Genomic DNA, 24,589 nt, shown 5'->3' with positions numbered 1-24,589 from the left:
GATTAATTGGTGAAAAGATACTTCAGGAATTGCGTCTTTGCTTATTTACACTGTCTCAGGGGTATTATGGGTGTCAAGGCATGCCGTGGGCCATCATTCCAAAGCTGCATTCTGTTGAGGGCTTGACTGAACAACAGCCACTGGAGAAGGTTGTTTCACTATGCTGGAGACGGAACATCTCCTCGGACATTTTCTTATGTTTGCACACAGGACAGAGTTTGGGGGAGAAAGATTGGTGGAGGCGAAAATATGCAAAAGTCAGAGAGAAAACAGGCAAAACAGAGTAATATAAAGCAATGGAAAGTGAAAACGTGCGGCTGTGGATCTTTAACAGCCGTATCCCTCCATCTCTGATCAAAGCATCCTATCAGCCTTCAGGGCATCTCCGCTGAGTGCCTCCCATAGCTGCTAAAAATTCATCCTACCAAGGAATAATTTTAACACCTCTCCTTTCGTACTCCTCAGATATTTGTCCATCCATTGCCAGCAGCTCACACAATATTACATTGCACATGAATAACACCTGCATGTTTACTACAGATGGCCCACCAATATCACAGCGCACCAAGAAGGTGATATGGGGTCACCATAGCAATGAATACTTACAAACCTGTTCACCATCAACATTATTGTTTGAATAATAAAAAGAAAGTGGAGTGGCTCACTTGCTTGACTTCTGTTGTATAAAAAATAGGGCTGGGCACGTTAATGCATTAACTATGCGTTCATTCACTAATTTATTAATGCCGACAATTATTTTATCGTGCATTAACGTCGTTCGTATTATTTGTTTTATTATGAAAGTGTGTTGCTTCCGGTTGCGGGGCTCAAGACGGAAAAGGAAGTATAGTGGCGGATCGGCCGCCACCCAGATTAAAAAAAACAACAAGTTACGAACATGGAAAAGAGCACGGAACTTTTACACGGTCATTAACGTTTTAAAGTTCTGCCAGACGGCTCAGTCGACCGAAACAAAGCCATTTGTAACCACTGCAGAGCTGAATTTTCTTATCATCGGAGTACATCCAGTTAGAAATATCATCTGAATGCAAAACACACGATCGACACTACTTAACCATTCAATGAAACAAGCAGTGAAGCTACACTTCGTCAGACTACGTTAGACGCAACTTGTGGAAGAACTATCAAACAGAGGCTTACAAATGCCATCGCCAGGTGGATCGCAACGGACTGCAGGACTGTGGGTCTTGCGGAAGATTTTGTATTGAGAAATGATTTCAGAGTCACAACAAATGACCGCGGATATGAAATTCCATCAAGACGTACCATCACAAGAAGAATACAAGAGTTGTACAAAAAGAGGCAGATTTACGACGTGCGCCTTTTGTTGCTCTCACCGGGGACTACTGGACATCTTTGGGTAACCATAATTACCCGGGGTTACAGTGTATTATATTGATGAACAGTGGGAGCTGTGTTCACATGCTCTTACTATAATGAAAACATAAGACAGGCATTTTGCCGAAACGGGCGCGGGACATTTTATGCAAGTGGCACAGGAGTGGAATGTGTCAAACAAAGTCACCACGCTTAGCACAGACAGTGCAAGAAATATAGTTGCTGCAGCGAGACACCTGCTTTTCGAACATATGCCCTGCTATGCACACATTCTCCAGCGTTCTGTCACAGTATCCCTGCATAACAGTGCGTTTGACAATGTCCTGGCCAAGTGCAGAAAAATTGTGGGGCATTTTAAACCGTCCAGCAAATGCTGCAGAATTGGAGAAACGACAAGTTGAACATGGACAAAATAAGGAGTCACTTATACAAAACCTTCCAACAAGATGGAATTCAACTCTGGAAATGATCAAAAGCATCAACAGAAACAAACAGCCACTGAAGGATGTCCACACCCCACACACCAAGATTGCCATGCCATCGGAAACTGAACATATTGCGCAGGTTGTAAACGCTAGTGGAGCCATGCATGTATGATTTACAGCACATTGTACATTTATTATGCTATAAACTTCTAATCTGATTTGCATTATATAAACAGGTTTAGAAAAAAATAATTAAAGGATGTCAATTTAGTGAAATATATGGAGTTATAATGCCAAGCACTTTTCAGATTCTGAAACACAACATTGAAATTTAGGCACCCCTAGGAACCATGTGGGTCTAAAATGAATGAAATTTGACTGATGTGGAGTTGATTTTGTTACAGGTATGTGACTGAACTTTTGGGAGGTGAAAAGTACGTCTCATGCTCTGTGGCTCTGCCTGCCTTGTGCCATCTCGCTCGGGTGATGGAGAACTCAGCTCATGATGATCCTGCGTATGTGGCCAAGTTTAAATCTATATTCAGAAAGGACCTGGAGACACACGTAAGGAAAATGCCAACATTGCATATTTAAAGATTGCTACTGCATTGGGTGGCACGGTGGCTGACTGGTTAATACATCCGCCTCCCAGTGCAGAGGACGTGAGATCAAGTCCGGGCTTCGGCCTTCCTGGGTGGAGTTTGCATGTTCTCCCCGTGCTTGCGTGGGTTTTCTCCGGGTACTCCGGTTTCCAAAGACATGCATGGCAGGTTAATTTAACACTCTAAATTGTCCATAGGTGTGATTGTGAGTGTGATGGTTGTTTGTCTTTGTGTGCCCTGAGATTGACTGACCAGTTCAGGGTGTACCCCGCCTACTGCCCAGGACAAGCGGTTAAAAAAATGGATGGATGGATGGATGGATGGATACTGCATTGCATTGGACCCTAAATTTGAGGACCTCAAGTGTATACCCCTAGCTGAGAGGAATGAGGTATTGGCCTCCGTCACCAATTTAGTCATGCAACAGCTGGTTGTTGAAGAGAAATCTGTCGAAAAACATCAGAGCCACCAGAAAAAAAAACAACAATCCTTTTGGTTGCTTCATTGAAGTCTGATTCTGACCGGATGAAGAATCAATTGAGTTCTGTGTGCGTCGATACAGTTCAGAATCTTGTCCATTAAGCCTCGTTTCCACCGACGATATCTACCCTACTCTACTCTACTCTACTCTGCTCTGCTCTGCTCTACACCAAAAAGCAGTGCGTCTTCACAGCCACCACTCGGGAGCCCCTCCTCACCTTGCCAGTGATGTCATGCTAAAGCGACCGCAGCAAGCGTGCACTGCACACACAGGCAAAAACAATGGAGAGCGCAAACAATAGTTTGTGCCTGTTTATTTCAACCTGAAGACATCAAATGAATATTGCAGCAACCAGAAGACTGCATTCAATAATGTTAAAAAGGTTTGCACCTCCTCAAAAGTCCAAGCATGAATCTGTTTGGAAGCCATTGTTGTCCTCTCTTCATCGTTAATGGCAGCTGTTTTCCCGGGGTGGTGTTTTGCGCAGCTGCACATTGATGACAACATGTCTCGAACCAATCATTGGCCTCCAAAATAATTACGTCACGTTTTGGAACTAGGCTACTTTTTTTTAGAACCGCAAAGGAGCAGGTACCAGAAAAAGCGAGTAGAGTAGAGTAGAGCAGGGTAGATTTGTTGGTGGAGGCTTTTTCAGAGTAGAGTAGAATAGAGTAGGGTAGATGCTGTCAATGGAAAAGAGGCTTTCGATGTGTGGTCCAAACATGCAGGTGCACACAGCAGACTAGCCTGCTATGCACAAAAATACTTAGCGACACCTGCAACGTCCGTTCCCTGTGAAAGGTTGTTTTCCCTTGCTGGTCATATTGTACGGAAGAGAGCTTCCTTATCAGAAAATGTTAATAACCTTGTATGTCTTAGCAACTGGCTTAGTGCAGAGGACTGAAATGTACAATTGCAGGATGTGACAAATGCTGCTCCTGGATGAAAGCATAATGTTTCTGCTGTTACCTCAAAAATTGCGTGTTATAACCTAATTTTATAATTGTGGGTGATTCCCCCCCCCCCCCCAACCAGTTCAAACAGGATTGATACCCTGGCAGTGGCAATAAGCTTTAAGTTATTTATTATTGTTTTATTTAAGATTAACCATGAATATTTAATTTAACTGCAGGTCTATGAAAAAGGTCTAAAGTGTTAGCCCCATAAATGTTTTGCCACTTAAATTTGTATGGCAATACATTTAAATTAAATGGTGCTATGCAATACAATATTTTTACCATTTTGGGGATTTTGTATATTGCGTGATTATGTACAATGTGATTAAACGTGATTAATCGCAAGAACCTCATGTATTTAATTGCGATTAGAAAATTTTAATCATTGCCCAGCCCTAATTAAAATCTATATGTTTGTCTGGAATTGTTTATTTTAAATAATAAATCGATGCCTTCATTTATACTGTATATATGGTTTACCTTTGATTCAATAAACTCATCGTTGTATTTTCCATTTATGTCCATTGTCCATTGTAATTGGGCCCACCACACACGTAATAGTCATAATAGATATGGAATGTGGGCTTTTTGGACATGTGTCAATAATGATTCTTACTTCAGCAACAAGTAAAGATGATGGGCACAACAGCCGGGTGTTGCTATAAAGGTAGTCAACATATTATTTTCTTGAATGGCCTTCTGCAAATGAGAATGTAAAACTAATCAAAATGTAGTCTCTGCAGCATTTATGTTGGCATTTTTGTCTAACCCCCATTTTGGTTTAACATTTCCCGTTACATGCGGAGCCCCTAAGATGACATAGTAGGGAAAAAAATAATAATTTGCGTTCCCTCGCAAAAATACTTTGCGTTCTCTCGCAAAGATTGCGTTCCCTTGCAAAGATTGCATTCCCTCGCAAAAATGTTTGCGTTCCCTCGCTATGATTGCGAGATAATGCAAAATGTTGTTGTTTTTTTGCGAGGGGACTTCCGGGTGTGACCTAAAGCAATTAGGATGGAGTGTCTACAGCAGTTGGAAAGCTTAATTGAATTTTATTTTGAAAAGTTACTGCGGTAGAGATCTATGCTATGGTGCCGCTGCCTCTCAAGAGCACATTCAAATGATCAAATTAAGTATTATTATAAGTATCCAAACTGACCCGGAAGTACTTAAACACGTAATAAAAAATACATAAATAAAAAGACATACACTACCCCCCAAAATTGCGTTTTCTCACATTTATTGGGAACGCAAATGTTTTTGCGAGAGATCGCAATCTTTGGAAGAGAACACAATCTTTACAAGGGATTGCAATTTTTTGTGAGAAAACGCAAAGTCTTTTGCGAGGGAACGCAAATTATTGTTTTTTCCCTACCATGTCACCTCAGGGGCTCCGCAGTTACATGATGCGGGACGAACAATTATTTTTAGATGAACACACCACCAGGATTTGAATGACTCATGTCAGAGATGAATGCATGAGAAAGATACTGCCTACCGCCGCCTGCCCATTTTAACAGTTATTCAAGGTGCCACTAATGCACATTGTTTGGCTGAATGCATTGCAGCTGTATTTCAGATTTCTGATTATTCCCACGTACCATTCCACTGAAGCTTCCCAGCTGTATGTCTCTCAATGGTGTCTCCATCTAAAGATGAGAACAATGGTGTCCCGCATTGCTCCAAGGTGTGAATTTCCCTGACCTTTGCCTCGGCCATTGTTAAACAACTCTCAGCAAGTCTTTAATCTATCATCACACTGTGAGCGCCTTGTCTCCTGGGTCAAAAATGACCCATACGACAGGATGCTGGGACCAAGACAAGGAAAACCCAGTGGCTGCATTTAACCAGGAAGGGGTTATGCACTCACTGTTAGAATAAACATTTCCAAAATCATTACCTAATTGGTTTTATCCAAATATCCAGCAAGAGACGCAGTCATACACTTTTAACCACTCTCTTTTCTCACACAAATGCGTTAATGGGCAAAGTGAAGTGGAGAGAGGAATGAGTGAGTGAGGAAAAAGTAAAAACCAAAAGTGAGACCAAATCACTGCAGAGAGCTAGCTAGAGAAGCTTACCAATTTTAGTGTATGGGACATGCCTGGCATCTTGATGGCTAATGGAAGCATCATTATCCAGAGAGCAAGATGACAAGGCCTCTCAGAATATGCTTACAGATGACATAGAGCAAACCTGTCTCCCTGACTCTTGTTTACTGCCATTAGACCGAGGCTGCCTGCTTATTTACTCCTCCCGGGCTGAAGTTTTTTTGGGCTATTTTGAATAGAGTAATATAAGATGACATAATGAACAACTCCACACACAGTACAGTGACAAGTCAGAATGGGAGTTTGGCAGATAGATGCTGTTTGGGAAATAGCAGGCGCTCCGATCGCTTGCCACTCTGACAAGCTCTGCTCTGACAGAATTTGATAACTGAACTCTCTCCTTATTTTTTTCCGGGGCACTTTGACTTTCAAATAGGATACTTGGGGGTTACGTGCTATCTTTTCTTGCTTAGACAAAGATGTATGTGTCATTGATGCAATTGAGAATTATAGTAAGCCCTCTATAATGAATGGAGTGAATATTATAAAGACAGTAAGATAGCCTAAATGTTTTGAGAGCAACTATTCCTGAAATCTTGAAAGCAACATTAAAAGTAATATATCAACAAAATCTTATTTTCAGGAATAGCCACTGTCAGAGTCTTCGCAATAGCCCAGCCTTAGAGGGGAGGGGGGCATGTGAAATGCAACCCAATTATTTTTGTTATTATTATTATTATTATTATTATTATTATTATTCTACTCTATAGACAGCACTTACTATGCTCCATATATTTGGATATATTTGTGTAGGACCCCTGCTCCCAGTCAATAGTCTAGAATGGCGCCCTATGCGACAATAGCTGGCAAGTATTATAACAGACAACATTTACAGTACATATATTGTATATAATACCATCTTGAGTACATTGACACTGCAGCCATATTGGATGTGACAAAATGAAGTTAATTTCGAAGATGCCTCATTCGCTTGCTTGGAGGTGCATCATCAAACCACAACTATTTGGATTAATACTGAATCATTGCTTTTGATTGTAATGCCACTCTAACTCAAGTGAACTCTTTGTGAACATTATTTGCCGATTTTATTAGGAATACGAAGGCCACATTCAATATGGTGGATGTGCTGACATAAGCCTATAACTTTGAACGGGCCTCCTGGGTGTCTGCAGCAGAAATTAAATCAAAGAAGGAAAATAAAATGTATCTTCTTTTTAGATGTCCAAACTGTTTGTGGCTCCAATGGTTTCTTTTATGAAACGGGTTCAAATGGCTCTTTAGTTGCCAGTGTTGATTTATGTCCCTCCTCACTTCCTGTACCGTGACGCACGAGTGACAATCTAAACATGTAATGCAGGAAACTAACGTATTTAAAGCAAGACCCTATGGCAATGCTTTGCCTCAAAGAAGACCACGATTGCCATGATGGCCAGCGCATCTCGTCGACTTTGAGCTCACGCTAGCGAGTGAAAGCCGGGCCAATGTTGATCCTTGACTGTCTATTTATCCGCGAAGCCTCCCTTTTTCATTTTTTGTCTCCTCAGACAAAACTTTTTGTTTCTTTGGTTGTTTTGCAGCTTCTGCCATGACAGCAGTAATCTCACATAGACATACAAATCAACTTCCGTCTTTGTAATGAAAGGGCGATGCCATAAAGCAGTCAGCACATTTGTAGTTTTTTGTGTGTTCCTGTCACCCTCCTCAACGTTTTTAGGAATATGGGTATAAACCAGAGTACCCGGAGAAAACCCACGCAGGCAAATGGAGAACATGCAAACTCCGCCCAGGAAGGCCTGAGCCAATCTCGCGACCTCTGCACTGAAAGGCAGACGTGCGAACCAGTCAGCCACGGTGCCGACAATAATAACAACAACTAAAATGGAGGGAGTGTGGTTGGGGGGTTCATCAATCTTGAATTGTTTTTAAAATTATTTCTAAAGTGCATAATAAAGCCTTTTTTTAATTCTCATAAAATTTCCATCAAAAAAACTCTGTTTAGCTTCTCCAGGACTAAATATGAGAGTGATACTAACATCTTACAAGGACATATTATCTCCTCTCTCCTGGCATTCACCAAATGAATCGGCTCTGATGTCTACTTTAAACGGAAGGGCATTAAAAAGTGTGCTTGACAACTCAGGTGGGGTCTCCGAATGGGTGGAGACAAGGAAAGACTCTTAAAAGCGGGTAGGGCGAAAATACTGTTTAAATCATGCCATATTCACATTCATCTGCTATTTGGAACAGTGGAGATATCAGAGGACCTTACTCAGTGACAGTGACACTAGCTTTGATACACATGCCAAACTGACAACCATCTTTAGATACTGCTAATTAAATTTCACAAGATTAAATTTCACAAGATTAAATTTCACAAGATTCAATTTCACAAGGAACACATATTTGGAATACTCACCTCTCCTCCTTTTGGGGTCCATCTGACCATCTTTAGAAAAGTGTTTTTTTTGCTGGACATTGCAATCAAAAGTTGATTGCATTTTCACACCCACCCTAGGTAGGCAATTTGTGGCTTTATATAATTAACAGTGTCAGTTAAAAAAAAAAAAATTCTTTAATGCAAGGCAATTGAACATTTAGTCATTGGTTCTTCTATTCTAGATTCAAAATCTTTATCAAGAATGACACTCAAAGGCTGTAGTCTGCCGGTCTCTCTCTCTCTCTCTCTCTCTCTCTCTCTCTCTCTCTCTCTCTCTCTCTCTCTCTCTCTCGCTGTCATTTATCATGAAGTCCCACCGTGCATGTCATTCCATCTGATTTTTAAAAAATATATATTTTGGTAGAAAAAAATAAAAAGGGATGCTTTTGAAACGTCTTGTCTTTCAGTTGCCTGGAAAATTGTTGGGCTACCTCAATTTCCCGTGTTAGAAGCCCAGCTGGCTAAATCTCAGGCCTTATGTCCAACTTTGAACAGCAAAGTAGGAGAGAAATTAATAAATGTCTCAAGAGAAAATTATACACAGTAACGCTGCATAGCTAAACATGAGCGGGCATTAGCGCCGCCATTCTGGCAGGATAGAAAACGCGTCCGCTACTTTGAGTAAACGAAAAACACCACACTTTAACAATGATGGACAGCTGTTGTGTTGGCTGGCAACCAGAGTCAGGATGTTCCCCGCCTACTGCCCGAAGCCAGCTGGGATAGGCTCCAGCACCCCCCGCGACCCTTGTGAGGACTAAGCATTTAAGAAAATAGATGGATAGATGGATGGACAGCTGTTGTGGACCAGCTGGCACGATGAGAAGAGGTTAAAAAAAAAGGATCAAGCATTCTCCAGGCTACCAAAAGAGGAACCAATGTGTGGCCAATGGATCACAGCAGCCATAAAATTTGTGAACAACAAGATGGAGGATTTGGGATCCTCCTCATTGCTTGTGTAGTGATCACTTCATATCAGGTAAGTCAATTACTGAATCAGTTAGTCGTGTAGATGTAGCTCTATTGTAGGCCATAGTTATTATACCCATTGATCAGGCACTTTGCATACGATGGGCTGAATCAGCAGATTGCATGAAGCTAGCCCCCGAGCACACGCAAAATTTGGGGGAAATAATCTGTTTCATTAGTTTGTACTGCTGATAGATGTTACACAGTTGAATGTAATAACCGACCAATGACCAACACCATAAAGACTTTTTTCTGCAATAAATGACAGCGGTGCCGGCCAAACTAGCAGTTGCTAAGTTGGTGACATACATAAATAACACTGCAAGACTTGCGTTACATTGCTAACTTCGGGAAATTAATCCGAATTGTACAAACTTGTAAGGCCTTTGTATGATCACATTTGCAAGCACTCACCAGTGTAAGAGAGGGGGGAAATTCACGTAGCAGTTTTGCCGGGTTGAAAAGAAAAGCACTCCTGACACTTCATCGGCAGTGGTAATATCATCCAACCTGTCCACCTCTCGCATGTATATCATGTCCTTTTCATCAAGTGAGTGTGAATTCTCTTAGACAGAAAGTTGACAGATAAACGCGAGTACACCCATTGCAAGTAATAGGCTTCGATACTGCCACAGTAGGGCATGTGGGGAATAGTCACATGACGTCCAGCTCTCTATAGTGCTGCGACAATGATCTCAAACAGACTATTGCGGCAGAAATGATCTTGCCGCGCTGCTCCTTGCAGCCCAGCAACGCTCCATTCCGTGGTCCCAGACCCTCCCCATATACACAATGAATGAGTATAGGGTTACGATGGTGCGCTGCACTCTGCTAAATGCAGTGTGAAAAGGCCTGACATTTTTGAAATGTATATTTGTGTTTGAAATTGCACCACTGAAAATGTTTCTACACAAGAAAATGTAGTTTGTTGCTATTTTACAATGAAAATTATAGAAATAAAAACTTTTATAGCCTCTCAAAATCAGTGTTGATCTCCTGTGGTAAGTGATTAGCAAAACTGCTTCCCAAAGAAAAAAATGTATTTCAAGCCTTTAAATTATATAAATGCAATGTAAATGGTTGACATTGGGGAACTGAATTATGTTTACAAAACACATACTAAAATGATTTAAACCTGACTTAAACCCAATAGTTTGTAACCAGTGCATAAATGGCATCTATTCTTCACAGCTCTTTACTTGGGATGTACTAAGTTTGTTGCCAAATGCACATGCCCTGTCTTAAATACTGATATCCAGTCACATGGGCACTCATTTAACACATCTCATAAGTCATTTTATTAGCAGTAAAGTGCAAAGAGCCATGGAGTAGATGTCATTAACCAATTAATGTATCCAGAATGAGTGCACATGTTAATATCAAATATAAATGGGGCTATAAATTATAATGATTTGTTGACCCATCCATCTCATCCTCCTCCTTTTGGAGACTTTGTTACTCTACAGCAAGCACACCTAATTTCCTCCATTTACTCCTGTCATATTTAATGGCGGCAGGATGGTTTTATCAATCGTGCACATACTGGCTGGCTCATTTTTCTTGCATGGACAGATTTCTGAAAAGGCCAAAAAGACACGAAGAGATATCCAGATAAATAAACTGGAAACATACTCACGCACGTGCACGACCACACACACACACACACACACACACACACACACACACACACACACACGCACACGCACACGCACACACACACACACACACACACACACACACACACACTCATTTTACCTGTAATATTACACAATTTTTCAGTTACTGATAATAGGGTGTATTTGTTGGATCGCTCGTCTGTATGATAATCCCCAACCTTTTTTGTGCCACATAAAGACATGTTTTGATTTTGCTGGCATAGAAAAAAAATAAAAACAAATGTTTTTACAACTCACCATTACACTGAATATAGTTGTTTTAGTTCATCCTCCTTGATCCTTGATCCTCTTCAACGAGCCGGGGGGTAATCATTTTTCTTTCAAAAATACTCCAAAAGCATGTCTTCACTGGACACTTTAAAAGAGCTGAAAAACTCAGTATCTACACTACGGGTCACTTTAAATAGTGTGACCACTCTCTGCATCATCTGCACAGTTGTCAATGTATCATAATTATTGCACTACTGGTCACTTTATTTTGCCTTCGACTCGCCACATCATTTGCATAGCTGTCATTGCTCGGTGCTTCTGCGCTAATGGTATCCTTACATTGGTTAACTACTCTCTGTACCTATGTGTTACGTCCTAGACGTACTTTTTGTTATAACTGCTTGCTGCTGTAATACTAGCGTGGCTCCTACTTTAAGCCAAATTCCTTGTATGTTTTTTTTCATAATTGGGCAATAAACCTGATTCTGATTGGGAATTCAATATCATGTGGCTCCATAAACCAAAGCAGTTTTAATGGCTTCATTGTCTAATTTGTGAGCCTGTCACGACATATTATGCAGAGTAGGTTTAGTTCAGCAACCAGTTCAGGGTGTACCCCGCCTACTGCTCAAAGCTAGCTGGGATAGGCTCCATCCAGCGCTCCCCGCGACCCTTGTGAGGACTAAGCGGTTAAGAAAATGGATGGATGGATGGGTTTGGTTCATACGAATCAACTAGCAACTAAGCTGTAGCTTAAGAAAGACTAACAATCTTGCCTCTTAAATACAGCAATCTCTTTCCTTTTCTCATTATTTTGCCTGTTCTCCTTTTCAAAGGAGCTCTCCAAACATGTTTTTTTAGTCATTTTTTTCTAGCTTGTGGACATACAATTTCCTCTGTTTCATGTGACCGAGATGAGTGTTTTGAGAGAGGCAGAGGTGGACGCACTAGAATTTTAAAAATAAGTCTTATTTCAGACTCTGATCAATAAAATATTTGGTTGGTCAGTCTTGTGTAACAAATGGCATGAGGCTCAGTACGGGTCCCTGCTCCGGTGGTTGAGGACACCTGTTATAGACACTGTAATATCACTTAACCCAATCTGACCTTATTTGTGTTAACGCCATGACAAAATGAACATACTGTACTTTTATAAATGGTGACCCTTTGGAGATAGATTGTGCTGTACTTTGAGAAACACAAATGACTATTCTGAAACCTTAGTTTAAGCTAAGAGTTGCAATATGTAGGCCTACTATACAGGGTGCTACTCACAAATGTATATCTTGGGCTTCTGGAAAATTTGAGCTGGGACATGAATGAACTATTCTATATTGTGATAGATAGATAGATGTTGACTGTACATGAATAAATGCCATTGTTAGTGTCCCTTAAATTAGGCATTCTATAAATCCCCCAGGCAATTGCTAAAATTAATTGTTGGAGGGGTTTAATTTACAAAAAGTCTGCAAAAGTAGGCTCATGATAAAAAGTGAGATAGTTGCAAAAGGGAAAAAAGAGCTAATGCAGGGGTAGCGTGGCTGGCGGAGTTGCTTTAAGTGTAAGTGTTCGAGGGAGGGGTGGGGTGGGGTGTGTGTGGGTTGTGAAGGTTGTGAGGGAGGCTCGGAGGCTGACGCGGCTGCGCCTTGGTGCCGAGTGAAGCACTCACCTGCACACAAGAGTCGCGCAAACTCAGCAGCTGCTGTACTCCCACAAACACGGAACCTTCCAGGCACAGTCCGACCCTACTGAGGAGACGTTACACAATTTGGGGAGAAGATTTAGGGCTCTTCCTTTTCTCTTTGTGGATCCTCGCCCAGCCTGCTGTGGCTGTCGCTCGCTTCGTCCGCCGCGATGAAGACTGACTTGGCTCTGGTCCTAACAGCAGCCCTTCTTCTTGACACATTCCGGGTGAGATTTATCCTTTTGCGCGGTGACTAATTTTGTTTGTTTGTTTGTTTTAAGGAACATTGTGGTGCCGTTTCAAAGCGTTATTCACATATTGGATAAAGTCGGACGTTGGGGTGGATCGAGTCGACTGTGCGGATTTCCTACAAGTGCTCTTATACTACAACCAGCTCCGTAATTAATTTTTGTTCGCAAATAAGACATATTGAAGATGAAGTGATACTCTAATTGATCATGAATAGGTTTCTGATCTCGGCAAAGAAACGGTACAAGAAGTATAATGCAACACGGCGCATTTACGCCGTGAAATCGTTATTTTAGTTCATTCAGCTTGTGTTTTACTCTTGTCGTTAAGGTGCATAATTGCATGCACTTTTTTCAACTTCAACCTCTTCACATTTACGGTTGGCGCAGGGCATCAAAAATGCGATCAAGTTGTTTCTTATAGCCCTCTCGTCATATTTCCAATGATGTCACTGTAGCCTAAAAAGCCTGTGCATGTGATGAAGAATACGACTCGTTGTACATAATTATTTTCCACCTTGGATGTGCTCACATCAATGCAATGTCTCTATTCAGGCACCAGCCAGCCGGCCTTGATACAAGAATGTGACTATATGCACATTCAGTGGCCTTAATGCCCTGGGCCATATAATTTAATTTACAGACACTGGGTATGACAGTTTGTATGGCTAGGCACATGCAGTGTAACTTCCCTGAACCACTTTAAATTATTTTGCTGCATGCTGTGTATGCGCACGTGCGTGTGTCTCTTTATGGGCAGTCTTGATGAAAATGTTTCTTCTCAAGAACATATAGTTAACCCCACCATTGAATTTGTTGCTAGGTACTACCTGATGCGTTCAATTCAGCCTCTGGACCAGAGAAAATAAATAAATAAAAATATTCTACAATTATTGGTATCTTACACTGTACAATTCCTTTCAGGTGAATAATGGCGAGCATTCCTCTAAAGGTCCGTGCCGACCGGGCTTCTCACAAAGCTTCTACTCCGTCTTGATTCCAAGGGATATACTACAAGGCAAGGCTATACGTAAAGGTAAGGATGCATGTTTTTTTGGCAGTCAAAAAGATGTGAAAAAAATCAGTCACTGCAGTCGCATCATTGAAAAGAAATGCTATGTTTAAAACCAGGACTGACTGTTTTGATTATTGGTGTCTGGAAAACCTCGTGCTTAACTTGAGTTATTCAGTCGCATGTTGTCTGTGAATCATCATGTAAACTGAAGTAGCAATTCAGTATGAATTTCAATGCGTGTTGGCCCCCCGCATTGATTAGTCTCACAGTATATGTTGTCGCGATCACACCACAACGTCTTAAGCGGCTCCGTTTGTTGCTCCAATTACACAGCCAGCCCAGCAAGTTTTCGAGCCGATAGTGCAGGAAATTGAATCGACATCCTGTGTCTAATCTGGCACTGCTCCTGCCAATGTGGGCTAATTGCAATTCTCTATTGATCCCTTTGCGCCCCCCCCCCCCATTGCTCAGCTGTATTGTTTAGCTGTGGGCACACAATTGCTCTTTGCACAGTATATGTATCTCTTTGGCCGGGGCAATCCTGGTTAGGGGAGACAACTGTCTAGACTCTCCCCCCAGTGTGCACAAGTGTATAGACTGTGAAACATACAGTATGGGGTACATGCTGTATCTTTAGTTTTTTTTTTATCTTAGAGGATGGCTGTGTCTTAAACTTCATTCTGTTGCGGTGTGGCTGCAATGAAATTGAATGACAGGCAAACACTTTCTGGAAGTGAGGTTGCATTCTATGTGGTAGTGGAGTCTTTGGTCCAGCAGGGGGTGTCACCACAATCACAAACAGTTCCCACTATGAGTGGCGCTGCCTTGCTTTCTTTTACTTGTACTGTACAGGTAACATTTCATATATATATATATATATATATATATATATATATATATATATATATATATATATATTAAATGGTGTGTGGTTGAAAATAAATACAGTATAACATAAAAATAACTGAAATATAAACTTAATCACTTTGAGGAAATCACACACTAAACAAACAATATTTATTGTGTTTTAACTTTACGTGAGGAGGGAAGGATAACAGCTCCTCCAATGAAAGGGAGTCTCCTTCCAAAATAACATAACTTATTCATATTTTCCTTTTGTTTATTTTCTCTAAATATATAATTCTTTCTTTGGACACAAAAAAACCCAATCTAGGTAAATGTGTCTTTTTTGACATGTTAATGACTTTAAACGTGCATTGTGCAGTTTAAAAAGGTAATATTAAAGCTTTTTCTACATCATGCATGCTCCATCAATGCCCAGATGAGTACGAAAAGCCGTGGCTGTTTTTCTCTGACTGCACCTATCAGCTTTTATCTTCCCTTTATAGTAGAGTGTGCAAACCCTCACTCTCCACTGGGGAGGGTTGGAGTTTTTCTTACCTCATTTGAAGTCATGTCTTCGTTTGTCAACTGTGCCTGTGGCTTTAAGATCGTGCACGTACTCGCATGCGCACCATGACCGAGCCTGACACAGATGCTGCAGTTACGCTTTGGGCCAGAGGTGGCAGTCGCGGGTAAAAAAGTGACAAATTGCACAAAGATCCTTTAAAGCAGCTTGTTGTTTTGGGGCGATTTGGGTTTTGCAGATTGGGGCATTTAAATCCTCTAATTATTCTTAATTAGCTCTCAATGAGTTCAATGAGGTGTAATTAAGAATAAATTGCTTCGGCTTCATCCCGTCACCCCTTTTTCTTTTCGGGTATAATTGTATGTGAAAAGTGAATGTTGTAAATTGTCTCTATGATTGTCCAAAAGGAAAAATGAACAAATAAAAACAAAAAACAAAACAAAATAAAGAAATCAGCACAACTATGGCAATGAGTTGCACAGAGCCAATGATGGTTAAATAGCGTGAGATGCAAAGTATTATCCGTCCTATGGATTCAAAATCATGCCAAAACCCCGCAAACACAAAACGTGATCTACGCACACAAAACGTAATTTACGCACACAAAACGTGATTTACGCACACGAAACGTCATTCACAAACTAATAGCATTTCTTCAATATATATATATATATATATATATATATATATATATATATTTCAAGTGCAAACTAAAATCTTTCAAGTATGAAAAAAGATCCTTCAAGTGCAAAAAAATCAAATAAAAATCAATTCTACAATTACGGAAAACAGTCACGTGACTTTTGGCACTAATATTCTGCTGAGCAGATCTACGTGTACAAACCCCAAGATCCACCCAAATACCAGTAAACTTTACAGCAGGGGAAGCTGTTGAATCAGTCTAAGCAGAGAGTGAAGTCTGTAGAGAGTGACTGGACTTAAAGCCAATTGTAACTTATAATCAATTTTAACTCTTGATAAAACAGGGCCCTGGTCTGCCAGTCTTAAAAAAAAGTAACTTGGCACACTCATTTGACGAGGTATAAAGCTGCATTGTGCAGCCCTACCTACATCAAATCATGTTATTTTACTTACTTTATTTAACCCTAACTCTAACCCTGCATCACAACGCCACTGCCTGGCCTTTGTGATTGTGAACAGCGCCATGCTAAGCAACACAGCATATTTGCAATATGTAAGTGATATCAACAATAGAAACACCCACAGCTCTGGAAATACCTATTGCAGTATTTTTTCATACTTGAAAGATTTCATTTTGCACTTGAATTTTTTTTTTTGTAATTGAAGATATGCTTTTTTGTGTGCGTAGATCATATTTTGTGTGTTTGCGGAGTTTTGGCATGATTTTAACTCCATAATGTCCACTCACCCATGCTGAGTCGGTTCGCATAACGAAACATGTTACGTAACTATAGGCATATTTTCGATAAAAATTTTGTTCGGAACTTGAAAAGCTCGGCAAAAGGGACATTCGTAACTTGAGGTTGCACTTTAATAAAATCAGAATTTTTGTTTTATTGTGTAACGCTGATTAAATACTGTTGTTTTTTTAGTTACATGCAACAATAAAGTTGATGTTTTTTGTTCTAAATAGTTTTCGTAAACCACTAGCCAGTGTCTGTTTAAAAGCTGGCATAAAATTTCATTCAACATTGGGGGTGCGAGGTGGGGACAAGTGCAAAATGAAGTTTGAAGTTATGGAATTGGAAGTGTTAGTGGAAGGGAATCAAATAATTTCTTAGGTTACAGATAATAAATCTATTGCTCTAATAATCTAGGGGGAAACCAGCAATTGCATAAAAACTGTGTTTTGTTTGAATTTTCTCTTTTCGAGATCACGAAAATCAGATGTATGTGCTCATCCTGCGTAGTATTACAATTAAAATTTGGGACAGCACATCCACAAAACTGTTCTGGGACAGGCCAGCGGCAATTGTCACTGTGCACAGTGATGTGACCCAGACACAGGGTAGTGCAGAGTTTAAAGGATGAATTATTATTTTTTTAAATAGGTGATTTGGCAAGTCTCTTTAATGTAACTCCAAAACTGCAAAGCTGAATAGATAGCATGTCGCGATAATTTTTGTTTGTGGCATTTCAAAGAGCGGAAAAGTGCGCCCATCTTGTCTTGTTTTGCCTTTGCTATGCTGGCACCACTTTGTCAGCTGGTTTGCACGTGCCTTTCAGATGCGCTATTTAGAGACACAAAGTCAGTTGTCATGTCATGTTAAATTAATGAAAAATAATGTGTGTACACTCGGATCAGAATGTGCAAAATGAACTGTTTCGTGAGTAGGCCAAGTTAGTAGATTAGCTTCCACATATGTGTGTTTGAGCAACCAAGTTTGCCCCCTTGCATGTGCAAACTTTTGATAAGTCAGGCTCATATACATGTATATTGGCATTAGACAAAAAGGGATCTCTTCTCTCTGGCACACCTTCATGAGTGTAGCTGCAGGGGCCAGATGCAAGCATGCCCAGAAGTACCAAAGGGATCTATGTAGGCACACGCTTCAGACACTTGATTTATTGACTGTAAGGGTGACAATGGAGGGAAGCGCGGAGGTCTGGGAGGGCTTTAATAATAACATTGTTTAACCTAAAACTGTCAGTTGGGGGCAGGAATGATGCCAAGACACACACACATACTCACATTCAGGTTTCCATGTGTCGAGGGGACCGTATGCTCCAACGCACTTCACTGGAATCCCGCCCACAGGCTTCTTTTCCTGGACACTTTACACACATACTGCTATTAATAAAAGAGTGCTACTCACTGAACTTGCGTCAAATGAAACTTTATTGATCACGATGGACTCTTATGTCATGCCAAAAGAAATTAGCCTGCTCGTCCATCTCAGTGCCCGTTATCTTTAACACAGTCAAGAAAGTAGTTGTGTGGTTACACGGCTTTGTCGATATAAGTGACATGGGGAAAATTTGCACCACAAAGCTTTGCGGAGGCATTGTAGTGCGCCGTAACCCAAGAATGGGTCATGGTGGCTGGTAGCCTACTGGTTGTTCTCAAAGAACGTTCAATTCGCTCCTCTGTGGGGATCAGCTATGTCTCTGGCTAAAAATACTATGGAGAAGGAATGGACTCAACAATCATTGGCTAAGACACACCTTTGCTAGCTCTATCCAGGATTGTGCTGATGGGCTTTAAGCAAGTTACATAAGGGGGTCATCATACATTTTGTTTAGATATTAGGATATCTTTGGTGAAAGGTATGAGGACTTCAATCTACACTTGTAGCCCTTACTATCGCAAAAAAAACAATCCTTGTTAACTGGAAAAATAAACAAACTCTGAATATCGACCAATGGTCTAACCTCCTCATAAATCACATTTTAATGGAAAAAATATCGGCCTCAAATAAAAACCAAATATCAAAATTTATAGAAACATGGTCTACGTATATAGAATATTTTAACCTAATTCTGGTTCCTTAATTCTGCCTGTTAGCGAGAGCCACCACATCGTGATAACTTACATTGATGTTTCTGTATTTGGCAATTTGTAACTAATGGTTGTGTTTTTATAGTCAAGAAACCGGTTGCTGCCAACAGGATCGAACAGATTCACCTCCAATGGGCACTAAGGGTTAATATTCGGATTCACTGCATGCCAGGGGGTTAATTCTATAGGTGCTGTCCCCCCCTGGCTGGGTGTGGGCGGGTCTGCCCCTCTGTTGGCTGCTGGGTGGCGGCTGCGTCTTGGCCATTCCCTGGGTCTCTTGGGGGGTGCTGCGTTGCGGGGCTCTCCCTGGTGTCCGGGGCGGCGCCGCCCCGGCGTGGTCCGTCGCTCTGGGCCCGGCGACGTAGTTCGGGGCCTGTGGGCTGCCAGGGTGCCCCGTGGTCCCTTCTCCCCTCCTCCCCCTTGCTGCCTCTCCCTCCTCGCCTCTCCCCGCCCATCCTCCGCCTCCCTGTCCCTTCTCCCTTGTCACCCTTCCTCCTCCTCTCCCCCTCTCTCTGCGGCCCTGCCGCTGCCTCCTGCCCTTCTTGTCGTCTCCTTCCCCCATCCCTTCCCCCTCCCCTGTCCGCCTTCCTCCTCCTCCCCTGGACCGGGGGCTCCATCCGTGGCCCGGGTCTCGGCGCTCCGGGGGCCGGAGGGCGGGTGGGTTGGTGTTGTGCCCGCCCCGCTCCGGTGGACCTCCTGGCACCTCGGGCGGGCCCAATATGCGGGGGGCGAGCCCTATCGCCCCGTTGGGCTGGTCCCACATGCCCACCGGGGTCCCGGTGGGGTGGATGGGGGTTTGGTGGGCGGGTGCGCCTCCCGCCCCCGCCCGGTTGGGGAGGGGGGGCCCCGCTGGTCGCTCATCTTAACTCACTGCACTAGTTTTGCACAATACACTTTTATAGAGATATAGGGCACATAACACACTTTGGGAGGGGGGGGGGTGGGTTAGGGTGGAAACACCGTCTTCGCCCTACAACTCCCCTCCAATTTTAATGCACCACACAACTGTGTGTGTGTGGGGGGGGGGGGGGGGGGGGAGCTGTGGGCCGGTGGTGTTCCTGGCAGGCCTGCAGTGCCCCGTCCTGCTGCGTTGGGTTGGGGGCGCGGGCCGCGTTGGGGTGGGGGGCGCTCCTGCTCCTGGGTTTGCTCTCCGGCCGGTGGCCCCTGCGGGGCCCAGGGGTTGTCCTTTGGCGCTGCCGCGGCCTGGGGGCCCTGAGGTGTTGCGCTTGCTCTGTCCTGACGGGGGTCGACGGCTCCCCTCTTTGGTGGAGATTTTCATGCACGCCAGATCCACCACACCAGCATCTATCGAAACTCAGACGCAATCTTTCTCAGGTCATTGAATCGGTGGAGGCTGGTGTCTGTGGATCTCACTCCGCTTCGTCTGTCCTTCCTTTCCTTTGGTCTCTTGAGGTCTCCCTGATTTGTTGAAATTTAGATGTCTCTGGGGTTGGTGAAGGACTCTGGTTGGTGGCCTGGTGGGTGGTGTCTGGTCGGTGCTGGATTTCACTTTCATTTCTTTTCTTTGGTCCTTTCTCGGGTTTCCTGACGGCCTCACGACTCTGGCTGGAAGTGTTCGGTTTAGGGAAACGGTATGGGATTTTTATTTTATTTTTTATGGGTTTTGGGTGAACTGGTGAATGCACGCACGCACGCACGCACATACACATATTCACCCACATACAAAAAAAATAGATATATATTTTAAAAAAAAATACAAAAAAAAAAGGAGAGCAGTGATGATGACATGTCAAATCGGTAAAATTACCGAATGAACAATACTGAGCTCTCCAGAAAAAAAAAAAAAGGTATGAGGACTGGGAATATCCCTCAGCGCAGTATCCAACATTATTTCACTTCTTGTAGCCCCTTTCATTACAAGTACTTCATTGTACGTGATTAAGCCTTGCGATTGTTTGCTTTGACATGTCCAACCATGCTTGGCCTGCTTCACAGTCCTGCCCGCACGTGTCCTTAAAGGGATACTCATTAAGCCATTTTAACCAGTAAAAAGTTTATTTTTTTTTCATGTACAATTAATGCCTTTAAGAACACATTTTCCTACTTGCTGTCGACTGAAAATGACTGACTTAGGAAATAGGTAACGACCAATCATGGCTCACCTGTTTTCTGGGTTTGGTCAGCAAACTGAGTCGTGATTGGTCGTTACCTGTTTCCTCAGCAGATGTCATCTTCAGTCGACAGCAAGAGGCAAAATTAGTTTTTAAAGGTGTGTACGTAAGGTACTGTTCATGAAAAATAATTAAGTTATAGACAAAATATTTTCTTCTTACTGTTAAAAATGGCTCAATGACTCACATATCCCTTTAAACATATGGTGTAGTTAAAGCGCTGTATAAAAACCAGTCCATCCATTTACCAACCGTAAAGTTGTCTCCGTTTATCTCAAGAAAGCACCCTAACAGTGGTTATCTTTTCTGCTTTTTGGTCCCCAAACCGGAAGAGGTCCCCATGAGTGATGGTGAAAACAGCAATGTTCCCAAAAAGTCATGAAAACACAACACGCACTCACTCACACACGCACTCTTGTATTTGAGCCAATTTTGTACATCAAAGTTACTCAAAATGATAAATAACATTATTGGCTGCCTGTCTAGATTTTCCTCATCGAGGCCAAGTTCCTAGATCTGTCCATCCCATTATTCCCAGAGTGGCTAACATGTATGTCCATGTATGCCTGTCTGTGTGTGTGTGCGTGTGCGTGTGTTATATAGTGTATAAAGTGCACAAATTGGCAAGGAATCCTTGATCCTTGATGTAATTTTGAATGTTTTATAGTGAAAACATCTCTCAGTCTTTGTATACTTATAGTATTTTCAACATTTTATGAGTAGGGTTCAAATGTTATATGGATTCTGGTGAACTCCAGGCTTTCACAATCATCAAGCCCAGAACTGTAATGCGGCGGAGTGATTTGATTTAGCCTCCATTAGTCTGGGACAGCTCTGCACGCCAAATTTCATGCATATACACGTACAAAAAGGCAGTGCTGAATTTGTGTGACTGGATTTTATTGTATTTTATGCAGAAATGTATCCCAATGCAACCTGCACAGAATAGTAATGGAGCTGTAAATTGTTAAACAATCAATACGCTTGTCTCTGGAAAGACAGGTGACAGTAGTAATCCCCTAGCATGTCAGATACTCACCGTCTTGTACCCGCATTTCATTAGAATTATGAAAGCTTTTCTGTTCACACGCGCACACACACACTTACATATACACTTGCATATACACACACTCTCTCTTCAAGCCAATAATAGGTTCTCCCTATTTTACTGCACCTTCTCTCTAATATTACAATGTAAAGTGTTTGTATTAAATGGCAATAAGGGGGGAAAGTAGTATACATATAGTAAAGTCATTATTACGAACAAAAACCTCAAATTGCAGTCTGCTTTGAATGCTTGGTTCTCAATCGTTTTTCCTGTCATGGAGTCATTTGCTTGCAGATAAGGTGTCACCACACATTCCAAGTACCGTACTCTGATGTATCACATGTCTCCAGAACTTGGCCTAGCCCATCAAAAAACAACAATGGCTTATTTTTACTGCAAGTTATGTTTAAAAAATATATATTTTTCATAATAAATTTAGAATTTTTTCATATGATCGATATCTTTATATACCCCAAAATGAAAATGTTTGCCCGAAAGAGAAAACCGAAAAAAAGAGCACATTTTTATTATCATTGCATTTATTATAATTTATTAAAATTATAATATTATTATAAAATATTTATTTAGCACTGGCATTTTAGCAAAGCACAACATAAATTGAAATGTGCCCACACCGCAGACATGTTGGCTAATAGTACATTAAACACCAAACGCGGGGTGAGCATTTTCCAGTGATGCGATTGCACTTTATAGTCAATGTAGTTCGCACGGGCGGGCACGGATGCGTGCGGTGTGGATATTAAAACGTGTTTGTATTTGGAGCGGGACAAGGTGCGGCGCACTTAAAATCCGCACATTCACACATTCAACAACGTTTAAAAATAAATAAATACATTTCTTCCCTCCCGCCGATCGGCTTCGGAACGGACTGCAAAGTCACACATAGCGTCCTGTACAGGTCTGTCGCCATCCGGAGATAGCGATAAGTGTTTCCGTGTGTTAAAACTGTTGATAGCAATAGTGTTAGCATTAGCTGAAGTATTTAGCACGGCCAACGGCATGACAGTGACAAAGTGTCAAGGGGCTCTAATCAAAGGAAAAAGGGAAGGCGCTGCAGGAGAAAGAGTTGCTGACCTGTACTGCTCGGCATTTCTGTCTTTTTTTCGACCCGCTGAAATGTACACAAAGCGCCGCCCCTCTCCTTTGGTGTGCACAATGAAGCTGCTGCAACCGACCGGTACAACCTCACACGGTGAAACGCCAGTGAGAAGCGAGGCGGACACTCACCCCCGTGTTCGCTGTTTAATTCAAACATACGCTTTCTTGCAGCGTTGTGTTTTGCTTGCATCATCATAACATCCTATTTCGGCCATATTCTTTCGGATTTAATTTTATTTCATCTGAATATCGAAAATGGCAAAAATAGCCATTTTTTGGCCGAATGTTTTCGGTGGCCGAATATACGGTGCATAACTAGTATTTACAGTACAGTATTTTGTGTCTGACCAATAAAATATGATGTGTAAGTTGGTCCAGACCACTCTCGTGCATATAATCGCAGCCATCTAACAAAATGTTATCCCATGTTCTCCTTCCATTTGTTGATTCTGCTCCAGGGCTAATGGTGACTTATTGGTGATCTTAGTGGGTCACTCATACTGTATGTGCTTGAATTGAATTGTGTAGTTTGGGGCAGCCCTGGCTTTGTGTGTGTATGACTGAAGTTGTGTGTTTGAATGGCATAAACTGGAAGATTAGGATTTGTTGAAACTTAATTCATTCAGTTGACATACAGAACACCCCCCCCACCCCCCACCACCACCACCACCTTTCTGTATTTAATATTGTGTACAGTCTTTTTTGCAACAGTGTATCTTTTTCTGTTTCTGCTCTGATGTGCATAGTTGGGTATGGTGGAGCGACGTAGGTGGTGCATGGTTATTTTTATTTAATTTTTGGACTTTAGAATTTTTTTTGATGTGCACAACTAGGAATGGTGAACTCTTGTTTTCATTGAATGAGTAGTTAACTAGCTAATTAGTGCTGCATGCTTTGAAAAGTTATTAAAATGTCATTTGCCTCCCACATGAACCGAGTAGCAATTGTTTTTGCACTTTTTTAAATTATTTTTTTTTAAAGTAATTGGAACAGAATACAAACACATTCAAGAAGAATTTTACATTAAGCCTGGCTCTGCTATGGCCCTGGCTGCAAATTTTCATTGGGAAGCTTCCTATCAAATACACTACATTAAATTGTTTTTCTGCAGACATTGCTTTATTTTATTAAGAAACTTTAGATTTTAGGCTTTGTGATCAGCAGTAATTAAGTTTTGAATGACTGTATTTTGGTGATCCCATCTTTTTTCATTTAGATGGCTTGTAATTCTCATAGTTTAAACCTCCACCCACACACTTAAGCAAACTGTCATCCAGCTGAGGTAGGAATAATGACTAACATTTAA

At 41.7% G+C, this 24,589-nt stretch overlaps 1 protein-coding gene and 1 pseudogene across 2 annotated transcripts in view; both read left to right on the top strand.

Annotated features, from left to right (window-relative positions):
- Positions 1 to 80: 80 nt before the first annotated feature.
- LOC144035457 (E3 SUMO-protein ligase ZBED1-like) lies at positions 81 to 2,637 on the top strand (annotated as a pseudogene).
- Positions 2,638 to 12,849: 10,212 nt separating this feature from the next.
- Positions 12,850 to 24,589, top strand: part of LOC144037061 (cadherin-4-like) — a 253,718-nt gene continuing 241,978 nt past the window's right edge. Inside the window, exons 1-2 of one of the 2 annotated variants that reach the window (XM_077548199.1) lie at positions 12,850 to 13,098; positions 14,044 to 14,155. In XM_077548199.1, coding sequence (XP_077404325.1) covers positions 13,042 to 13,098; positions 14,044 to 14,155 — 169 coding nt within the window. In that variant the 5' untranslated portion in view covers positions 12,850 to 13,041. Of the gene's footprint in view, positions 13,099 to 13,259; positions 13,362 to 14,043; positions 14,156 to 24,589 lie in introns of those variants that run through there. The other variant, XM_077548204.1, reaches the window with a different exon arrangement.

The sequence above is a fragment of the Vanacampus margaritifer genome, chromosome 1 (assembly GCF_051991255.1).
Source record: "Vanacampus margaritifer isolate UIUO_Vmar chromosome 1, RoL_Vmar_1.0, whole genome shotgun sequence".
NCBI lineage: Eukaryota > Metazoa > Chordata > Actinopteri > Syngnathiformes > Syngnathidae > Vanacampus > Vanacampus margaritifer.
This window is presented reverse-complemented; position numbering and strand designations above follow the sequence as displayed.